At 44.6% G+C, this 10,529-nt stretch overlaps 1 protein-coding gene across 1 annotated transcript; it reads right to left on the bottom strand.

Annotated features, from left to right (window-relative positions):
* Nucleotides 1-417: 417 nt before the first annotated feature.
* On the bottom strand, nucleotides 418-3,015 carry LOC138676013 (uncharacterized). The gene is made up of 3 exons (XM_069764805.1): nucleotides 2,640-3,015; nucleotides 1,422-1,841; nucleotides 418-947 (listed from the first exon to the last, which is right to left on the bottom strand). Exons 2-3 carry the CDS (start codon nucleotides 1,839-1,841, stop codon nucleotides 420-422), a joined length of 948 nt encoding a protein of 315 aa, XP_069620906.1. The 5' UTR covers nucleotides 2,640-3,015; the 3' UTR covers nucleotides 418-419.
* Nucleotides 3,016-10,529: the final 7,514 nt, after the last annotated feature.

Genomic DNA, 10,529 nt, shown 5'->3' with positions numbered 1-10,529 from the left:
CGGGAGACTACTGTGTTATTAATGTTATGTTTTTTGACCCACAGCTGTCGTCACTGTCAACAAGGAGGATATTGAAGCCGGCATAGACAAGTTACTCCACACTATGGCACATATTCAGGAGCAGCACAATGTGGCAATGGAGGAGCTGCAGAAGCTGCGGGACATGTGCCAGCAGTTGTAGGCGGGCCAATAATCCATTTTTTGTTGTTCCAATTAAAAGATTTTGTTAAACTTTCATTCGATTTTTTTTTTTAGTTAACTGTACATGAATTTGTTACGTTAATTTGTTCCCTCATACAGTGCTGTGATTGAGACACACCAATCAAAAAGTAGTGATAGAATTTATAATAAAAGCTTTTATTTGAAACATTATTTTAACAAGACAATAAAAAAAATGGAATGTAAAAGTATTTAGGAAATCACAAATTATGATACGACGATTGTTCCGGCTGAAAATTTTGGTGCCTGATGGGCGAAGCCATATGTAAAGGTATTGGCGTGTAGGAGTTATTAGGGGGTGGCTGGCCGAAGTGGGAAACGTGAGGATTGTGTCGCATCGATGTCTGACCCTGTGACCAACCATTGAAATTTGATGGCTCTGTCCGCTGTATTGGCCGGGAAGAGACCAAACAAGTGTTCTTGTCCAAATCGCCATCAGTACCCTTGTTTACTGCTTCCAGAATCAGACGCTCTGCTAGTATTCTTTGGTTGTCGTCCATTTTGGCCAGTTTGTCAACCACATAGTGTCCAAACCCCTCTAACGCAGGGCTAACATTTCTTGTCAAGACCTTCTTTGCCAGGCTCAATAGTTCATTTGAGGCGTCTGAGGTGGCTTTCCGTTTTCTTGGACCTTGCCTCGATTGAGTCCTGGCAGGTGCAGCCTCCACTAAATCTGTTGTTGTGCAGTCCTGTGAACAGTCTAGTGTACTCTCCTGCGCACTGTCATCCTGGGGGGGGGGAAAAAAAAACAAGTTATGAACCCGGCAACAAAAAGTAGTACCATCATAACCGCATCCAAACTATATATTCGTAGTAGGTAACAAAAAGATTATAATATATTTGATGCTTAGTAATATTCTTTAACCCTCCCTTTTATTGAATACTTTGAACTACACTGTTCTGACTGCTATGGGAACCTGACCAATATTTTATAGTCTAAATAGTCTCAACAAGAGTACATCGGCAGCTTGAAGCGATACTATTTTCTATATTGCTTAGATGGTATGGTTTACATATATCTCCATTTCATACATATTAAGTTCCCCATATAATACTTGACTGCGACAGGGTTACTTATGTGTACATGTTTTTGTAACAACTTCAAACTGATGTGATAATCAGAAGTATAAAACCTAAAATACAGAGAAAAATTATGTAATTATAGGACACATTGGTGAACTTTCGTCCAAAGAGCTACTTACTTGTTGCCCTTGTGACTCCTGCTCGGCGTGGTTCTCCGAAACTATTGGTTCCACAGGTGCCAACAATCGAAGACACGTTGAAGTCCGTGGCACCTCTTGGTCCCTCAGAAAATTAAGATGCTCAAAATACCACAGTTTTGGCACATAAACTTCTTCAGTGGAAGCTCCGGACCTTGTTGTCTGAAGAACCTTGTTCAGCTCCTTCCTCCACACCGTGCGGAGCGCCTGGATTTTCTTTTTAATAACTGCTTCGTTAGCTGCCTCATCTGGTGCCTGACGATTGTAAAGCTCAATGAGCTGTAAGTAACCCTCCCTCCTCTTTTCCCTGTTACAATACTCAGGAGATTTTATTTTCCAGAGGCAGGGAAAAGACTGATAAATCTCGATGAAATCCCTGATGAACTCCACACGATTTGACATCTAAAAAGTAATTATAAAAAAAAATTACATGGTTGACAAAGAGTCCTATTAACAATACTTTTGCCAGTGTGCCAAACGCTTAACAACAGCAGCCACACAAAGCGCTCATGCCTACCATCGCTTCTTCCATCTGCCACGCCATAGGCCACCATAACCCAAAACAGTGTACCGCCCGCTTCCCTACAGCAGCCACACATAGCGCTCATGGTGACCATACATTGTACCATCTGCCACGCTCTAGCTCAACAGACACAACCGGTCATAAGCAGTCACAACAGCGTACCATCCGCATCGTTTCAGCGGCGGAACGAAGCGGTCATGCCGAACAAACTGAGTTCCATCTACCACGCTGTAGCCCACCAGTCACGACCAGTCACGACCAGTCACAACAGCGTACCATCCGCATCGCTTCTTCCATCTGCCGCGCCATAGGCCACCATAACCCAAAACAGTGTACCGCCCGCTTCCCTACAGCAGCCACACAAAGCGCTCATGGTGACCATACATTGTGCCATCTGCCACGCTCTAGCTCAACACACACAACCGGTCAGAAGCAGTCACACCAGCGTACCATCCGCATCGCTTCAGCGGTGGAACGAAGCGGTCATGCCGAACAAACTGAGTTCCATCTACCACGCTGTAGCCCACCAGTCACAACCAAGCACAACAGCGTACCATCTGCCACATTGTAGCCCTCCAGTCACAACAGTGTACCATCCACTTCGCTTCAGCGGTGGAACGAAGCACTCATGCCGTCCATACAGCGTTCCATCCACCACGCCCAAGCGGTTTACATACCTCGAAGCAGCGGTGCAAAGCGTGGTATATTCAGCGAGGTACAAAATTCCGATGTCCAGGTCCACCAAGTGTCCAAGTACGAAGTGAAGAAAGGAAATTTTGAAAGCAGTGAAGTGGCATTGGGAACAATAGCGCTCAGGTGACAAATTTTCCAACCAATTGTGTGCACAGAACCTTTGGCCTATCACCACACTAACTAGTGGCACAACACGCCCCTTGTGAACAACGTCACGCACAGATTATGCAAAATTTGCTCTGAATCGTCGTGTGTGACACGACCGTACGACTGTCCCATACGACTTCTACATCGCAAATACGTCATGAATTTATCGCTTCAGCGTCGTGCATCGTGTAGTGTGACCGCAGTCTACGATGTTTGAAACGATAATTAAGCGACGATGCAACGTCACAAATCGTGCCGTCGTAGCGATCTAAATTGCACTGTGTGACGGTACCATTAGTTACTGACTTTGATTTGAGTGATATGCAGCGTTTGTGTAAGGTTAACCCTTTGTTAGATACCTTTTTTTCTGATAGTGGAAGAGCACAGTCCAGGTTGGATTATTGTTTTATTTCTAAAAATATTATTCCTGTTGGATATAAGCAGGATAGGGTCGTTTTTTCGGACCATGTTTGTGTGTTGTGCGAGTTAGATATTAATGTTAGTGGTGTGTTTGGAAAGGGTTTGTGGAAATTAAATGTGAAATTGTTGGAAAATGAAGCTGTGAGGAAGGAGTATGTGAGAAAGTATGAACAGTGGTGTAAAAGTAAGGAAAGTTTTGGGAATGTTTGTGAGTGGTGGGATTGGGTTAAGAGGCAGACAAAAAAGTTTTTTAAAAGTGTGGGGTATGAATTTGCGGCAATTAAGAGGGAAAAGTTTGTTAAGTTGAATGCCCGTTTATGTTTATTGTATAAATTGAGGGAAGGAGGAATGGAGGTGGAGGAGGGGATAAAAAAGGTTAAAAAAGAAATTAAAGAGTTTTTGGAAGAGAAAGGGAAGAGTATTATTTTTAGGGCAAAAATTGATAGAATGGAGCAAGATGAAAGGTGTTCGAGGTTTTTCTTTAAAAAGGTTTTTGGGAAAAAGCAGAGTATGGGTGTTTTGAATGCAGAGGATGGAAGAGAGGTAAGTGGGGAGGATATGTGTGAACATGTGGCTAAGTTTTATGAGGAGCTGTATGCAGTGAAGTGGAGGGATGAGGCTTTGGAGGAGGATGTACTAAGTGTATTAGGAAATAAATTGAGTGAGATGGAGAGAGAGAGAGTGATGGGTGAGGTGACAGGTGATGAGGTATGGAAGGTAATGAATAGCATGGCGTTAAATAAGACTCCAGGAGAGGATGGTCTTCCTATAGAGTTTTATAGGGTGATGTGGCATGTGATTGGTAAGGATTTTGTGGATGTGTGTAAGTATATGTGGTCTAGTATGGAGGTGGCTGAGAGTATGCGTGCAGGGATGGTTGTGTTAATACCTAAAAAAGGAGATTTGAAGAGTTTAAAAAATTGGAGACCGATAACGTTGTTGAATTGCGATTATAAGATCTATGCGAAAGTAATGGCGAATAGGATGCGTGATGTGATAGAGAGTGTGATTGGGGATGAACAGTGTTGTGCGGTGCCTGGGAGACGTATACATGAGTGTGTGTGTATGTTGAGAGATTGTTTGTGGGACTGTATGAGTCGGAAGAAGAGTGTATTTGTTTTGAGTTTGGACTTTGAAAAGGCGTATGATCAGTTATCACATAGTTTTTTGTTACGGGTATTATTGAGAATGGGGTTTCCGTCTGATTTTGTTTGGAGGGTGAGGAGCTTATATAAAGACATTTATAGTTGTGTTTTGATGAATGGTTCTGTGGGTAGAAGAGTGAATGTTTTTTCAGGTGTGCGACAAGGTTGTCCTTTGTCTCCTGTGGTTTTTATTTGTGCGATTGAACCGTTGCTTTGTATGTTGAGGAAAGATAAAGTGATTAGAGGAGTACAAGTGCCAGGAGGTGGAGGGAGGGAATGGAAGGTTAGTGCTTATATGGATGACGTGTGTGTGTTGTGTGATTCAGAGTATTCTGTGAGGCGGGTGAAGTTATTAGCGTCTATTTTTTGTGGTGCGTCAGCATTTAAGGTGAATTGGGAGAAGATTGAGTGTAAGGTTTTTGGGGGAGGGGTTTTAAGTAAGGATGTAGGAGTGAATGAGGTGACTGGGTCTATTAAGGTTTTGGGGGTGAAATTTTCAGAGAGTTTGGATGGGAAAGAAAGTTGGGATGATGCAAAAGGAAAGGTTGAGCGGAAGTTATGTTTTTGGAAGATGAGAAGTCTTTCGTTTTTTGGAAAAATCTTAGTTATTAAAAGTGTGATTTTGCCTATTTTCTTATATATTGCAGTGGTCTTTCCGCCGGGGTATATGTGTATGAGAGGGTTAAATAGGATTCTGTTTGTGTTTTTGTGGAATTCTAGAATGGAGAGGGCTGGGAGGGAGGTTTTGGTGAAACGTTTAGAAAAAGGTGGGTTGGGTTTTCCAAACCTTGAGGTGTTTCTTGGTGTAAATATTGTGGTTTTTGTGTTGAGGGTGATTAGGATGGATGGCAAGTTTTCTTGTCTGTGTAGGTTTTTGTTTGGGGCGTATTTATTTCGTTTGAAGTGGCGAGAGAGGGATCTGAGGTATCCGGTTGCTTTTGACGTGCCTAGATGGTATGTGTGGGTTTATAAATTTTTGGTGAAGTATGAGTTATGTGATGTGGATGTTAGGTTGTTGAGTAATAAGAAGGCTGTATATAGGATGATTGAATGTAGAGAGACAGAGTGTGGAATAAACATGGTAAGAGGGAATGATATAGAAAAAGTATGGAAGAAAGTGCGGTTAGACGGTATGACGAATAGGCAGAGTGAGATTGTGTGGCAGTCTTTGCATGGAGTGTTACAAGTTAGAGAATTTCAGAAGAATCGTGGGTGGGGAGAAATGATATGTGTCCGAGAGGTGGGTGTGGTGGAAGGGAAAGTGTAATACATGTGTTTTGGAATTGTCATTATGCTAGGGAGGTGATTGGAAGAATGGGACCGTTGTGTAAAGAATTGTGTGGTGTGAGCTTGTTATCATTCGAGTTGTTCATGTTTGGCTTGGGAATGTGTGATGGAGTGAAGGAGAGAGTGTTGTGGTTAATAGTTGCATGTATAAAAGAAGTATTATGGGATGTGAGGAATGTGTATGTTTTTAAGAGAAAGGAAATTGTAGTAAAGAATAGTCTAAAAGTGATTTTGGGGAAGATGTATGTGTGTTTTCTATGGGATAAAAGAATAAGGGGGGAGGTGGATGCCGAAGGGATTTGGAAGGTGAAGAAGTGGAGATACCTTGTAAATATGTCTTGACTTGCTTTTTCTGATGTTGTATTAAACTGAAATTTTCCGATGATGATGGGAACAGCTTTTGTGTTTTGGATTTGACGCAGCTGTTTGGGATTTTTCTTTGGTCTTGGATTTCTGGACCGTGGATTTTCCCATCTGAGGGAAAAAAAAAAAAAAAAAAGAAACAGCTGTCTGTGGATGGATACCATGCTTGGCATAGGTGGCTTTCCTTCATAGGATGCTGCCCTTCCCGTGGTTGTTCCTTCCCGGGGAAAGGCCTGGCTATTCACTGCTTGCATCGAGAAACACGTGATGGTGTCTCCGCAGCTTCTTTACATGCATCTGCATATTTCCCATAAGGGATGGGGGCAGTGTTCTGGAATCACTGCGTTGAGAAACACGTGATGGTGTCTCCGCGGTGTTGGATGTTTTGGTCTCCCCGAGGCCAATCATCTGTGCCTTTATAACCTTTTCACTAGGCACTGCTCCTAATAGCCAGATTCCTACTCCACACTGATGAGGGGCAAAAACCCCGAAACAGCTGTCTGTGGATGGATACCATGCTTGGCATAGGTGGCTTTCCTTCATAGGATGCTGCCCTTCCCGTGGTTGTTCATTCCCGGGGAAAGGCCTGGCTATTCACTGCTTGCATCGAGAAACACGTGATGGTGTCTCCGCAGCTTCTTTACATGCATCTGCATATTTCCCATAAGTGATGGGGGCAGTGTTCTGGAATCACTGCGTTGAGAAACACGTGATGGTGTCTCCGCGGTGTTGGATGTTTTGGTCTCCCCGAGGCCAATCATCTGTGCCTTTATAACCTTTTCACTAGGCACTGCTCCTAATAGCCAGATTCCTACTCCACACTGATGAGGGGCAAAAACCCCGAAACAGCTGTCTGTGGATGGATACCATGCTTGGCATAGGTGGCTTTCCTTCATAGGATGCTGCCCTTCCCGTGGTTGTTCCTTCCCGGGGAAAGGCCTGGCTATTCACTGCTTGCGTCGAGAAACACGTGATGGTGTCTTCGCAGCTTCTTTACATGCATCTGCATATTTCCCATAAGGGATGGGGGCAGTGTTCTGGAATCACTGCGTTGAGAAACACGTGATGGTGTCTCCGCGGTGTTGGATGTTTTGGTCTCCCCGAGGCCAATCATCTGTGCCTTTATAACCTTTTTGGCCAAGAATAAGCCTCAGTATTGGACCCAATTGACCATGTGCATGGCTCCTGCACATCAGGAGGATATCCGCTTTCTGGTGTTGCATAATCTGCATGATGTGGTCGTTTTGGGGTTGCCATGGCTACAGGTTCATAATCCAGTATTGGACTGGAAATCTATGTCTGTGTCCAGCTGGGGTTGCCAGGGGTACATGGTGATGTTCCATTTTTGTCTATTTCGTCTTCCACTCCTTCTGAAGTTCCAGAGTTTTTGTCGGATTATCGGGATGTATTTGATGAACCCAAAGCCAGTGCCCTACCTCCTCATAGGGATTGCGATTATGCAATTAATTTGATTCCTGGTAGTAAGTTTCCTAAGGGCCGATTGTTCAATTTATCTGTGCCAGAACACGCCGCTCTGCGGAGTTATATAAAGGAATCCTTGGAGAAAGGCCATATTCGCCCGTCGTCATCACCGTTAGGAGCAGGGTTCTTTTTTGTGGCCAAGAAGGATGGTTCTTTGAGACCTTGTATTGATTACCGCCTTCTTAATAAAATTACAGTCAAATTTCAGTATCCTTTGCCGTTGCTGTCTGATTTGTTTGCTCGTATTAAAGGGGCTAGTTGGTTCACCAAGATAGATCTTCGAGGGGCGTATAATCTTGTGCGTATTAAACAAGGCGATGAATGGAAAACAGCATTTAATACGCCCGAGGGCCATTTTGAGTACCTGGTTATGCCATTCGGGCTTTCCAATGCTGCATCAGTATTTCAGTCCTTTATGCATGACATCTTCCGAGAGTACCTGGATAAATTCCTGATTGTGTATTTGGATGATATTTTGGTCTTTTCGGATGATTGGGAGTCTCATGTGAAGCAGGTCAGAATGGTGTTCCAGGTCCTTCGTGTGAATTCCTTGTTTGTGAAGGGGTCAAAGTGTCTCTTTGGAGTTCAGAAGGTTTCATTTTTGGGTTTCATTTTTTCCCCTTCTACTATCGAGATGGACCCTGTTAAAGTCCAGGTCATTTACGATTGGACTCAGCCGACATCTGTGAAGAGCCTGCAAAAGTTCCTGGGCTTTGCTAATTTTTATCGGCGATTCATCGCTAATTTTTCTACTGTTGCTAAACCGTTGACTGATTTGACCAAGAAGGGTGCTGATGTGGTCAATTGGTCTTCTGCGGCTGTAGAGGCTTTTCAGGAGTTGAAGCGTCGTTTTTCTTCTGCCCCTGTGTTGTGCCAGGCAGATGTTTTGCTTCCGTTTCAGGTTGAGGTTGATGCTTCTGAGATTGGAGCAGGGGCTGTTTTGTCGCAAAGAAGTTCTGAGGTGATGAAGAAGTTCTGAGGTGATGAAGCCATGTGCTTTCTTTTCTAGAAAGTTTTCGCCAGCTGAGCGTAACTATGATGTTGGTAATCGTGAATTGTTGGCCATGAAGTGGGCATTCGAGGAGTGGCGTCATTGGCTGGAAGGAGCCAAGCATCGCGTGGTGGTCTTGACAGATCACAAGAATTTGACTTATCTTGAGTCTGCCAAACGGTTGAATCCGAGACAGGCTCGATGGTCATTATTTTTCTCCCGTTTTGATTTTGTGGTTTCGTACCTTCCGGGCTCTAAGAATGTGAAGGCTGATGCACTGTCAAGGAGTTTTGTGCCTGACTCTCCGGGTGTTCCTGAGCCGGCGGGTATTCTCAAAGAGGGGGTAATTTTGTCTGCCATCTCCCCTGATTTGCGGCGGGTGCTGCAAAAATTTCAGGCTGATAGACCTGACCGTTGCCCAGCGGAGAAACTGTTTGTCCCTGATAGATGGACTAGTAGAGTTATCTCTGAGATTCATTGTTCAGTGTTGGCTGGGCATCCTGGAATCTTTTGGTACCAGAGATTTGGTGGCTAGATCCTTCTGGTGGCCATCTTTGTCGCGGGATGTGCGTTCTTTTGTGCAGTCCTGTGGGACTTGTGCTCGGGCTAAGCCCTGCTGTTCTCGTGCCAGTGGGTTGCTTTTGCCCTTGCCGGTCCCGAAGAGGCCCTGGACGCATATTTCTATGGATTTTATTTCGGATCTCCCCGTCTCTCAAAAGATGTCGGTCATTTGGGTGGTTTGTGATCGCTTTTCTAAGATGGTCCATTTGGTACCTTTGTCTAAATTGCCTTCCTCCTCTGATTTGGTGCCATTGTTTTTCCAGCATGTGGTTCGTTTACATGGTATCCCGGAGAACATCGTTTCTGACAGAGGTTCCCAGTTTGTTTCAAGGTTTTGGCGATCCTTTTGTGCTAGGATGGGCATTGATTTGTCTTTTTCCTCGGCTTTCCATCCTCAGACAAATGGCCAAACCGAACGAACTAATCAAACTTTGGAAACATATCTGAGATGCTTTGTTTCTGCTGATCAGGATGATTGGGTGTCCTTTTTGCCGTTGGCTGAGTTCGCCCTTAATAATCGGGCCAGCTCGGCTACTTTGGTTTCGCCGTTTTTCTGCAATTCTGGTTTCCATCCTCGTTTCTCTTCAGGGCAGGTTGAGCCTTCAGACTGTCCTGGTGTAGATACTGTGGTGGATAGGTTGCAGCAGATTTGGACTCATGTGGTGGACAATTTGACATTGTCCCAGGAGAAGGCTCAACGTTTCGCTAACCGCCGGCGCTGTGTGGGTCCCCGACTTCGTGTTGGGGATTTAGTTTGGTTGTCGTCTCGTTATGTTCCTTTGAAGGTTTCCTCTCCTAAGTTAAAGCCTCGTTTCATTAGTCCGTATAAGATTTCTGAGGTTATCAATCCTGTGTCATTTCGTTTGGCCCTTCCTGCTTCTTTTGCCATCCATAATGTGTTCCATAGGTCGTTATTGCGGAGATACGTGGTGCCTGTGGTTCCATCCGTTGATCCTCCTGCCCCGGTGTTAGTTGAGGGGGAGTTGCAGTATGTGGTGGAGAAGATTTTGGATTCTCGTGTTTCGAGACGGAAACTCCAGTACCTGGTCAAGTGGAAGGGTTATGGTCAGGAAGATAATTCCTGGGTTTTTGCCTCTGATGTTCATGCTGCCGATCTGGTTCGTGCCTTTCATTTGGCTCATCCTGGTCGGCCTGGGGGCTCTGGTGAGGGTTCGGTGACCCCTCCTCAAGGGGGGGGGGTACTGTTGTGAATTCTGTTGTCGGGCTCCCTCCTGTGGTCATGAATGGTACTTCGGCTGGTTCTGTCCATGGACTTCCTCTGGTGGGTGTTTCTGAGTTTCACAGGTGACGAGGTTAATTCGTTAGCTGCTGCTCTATTTAACTCCACTTAGATCTTTGCTCCATGCCACCTGTCAATGTTCCAGTATTGGTCTGTTCACTCCTGGATCGTTCTTGTGACCTGTCTTCCCATCAGAAGCTAAGTTCCAGCTTGTATTTCTTTGGTTTGCTATTATTCT

This window comes from Ranitomeya imitator, chromosome 4 (assembly GCF_032444005.1).
Source record: "Ranitomeya imitator isolate aRanImi1 chromosome 4, aRanImi1.pri, whole genome shotgun sequence".
Classification (NCBI taxonomy): Eukaryota; Metazoa; Chordata; class Amphibia; order Anura; family Dendrobatidae; genus Ranitomeya; species Ranitomeya imitator.
Note: the sequence above shows the minus strand (reverse complement) of the source record. Positions and strands in the feature narration are given on the sequence as shown.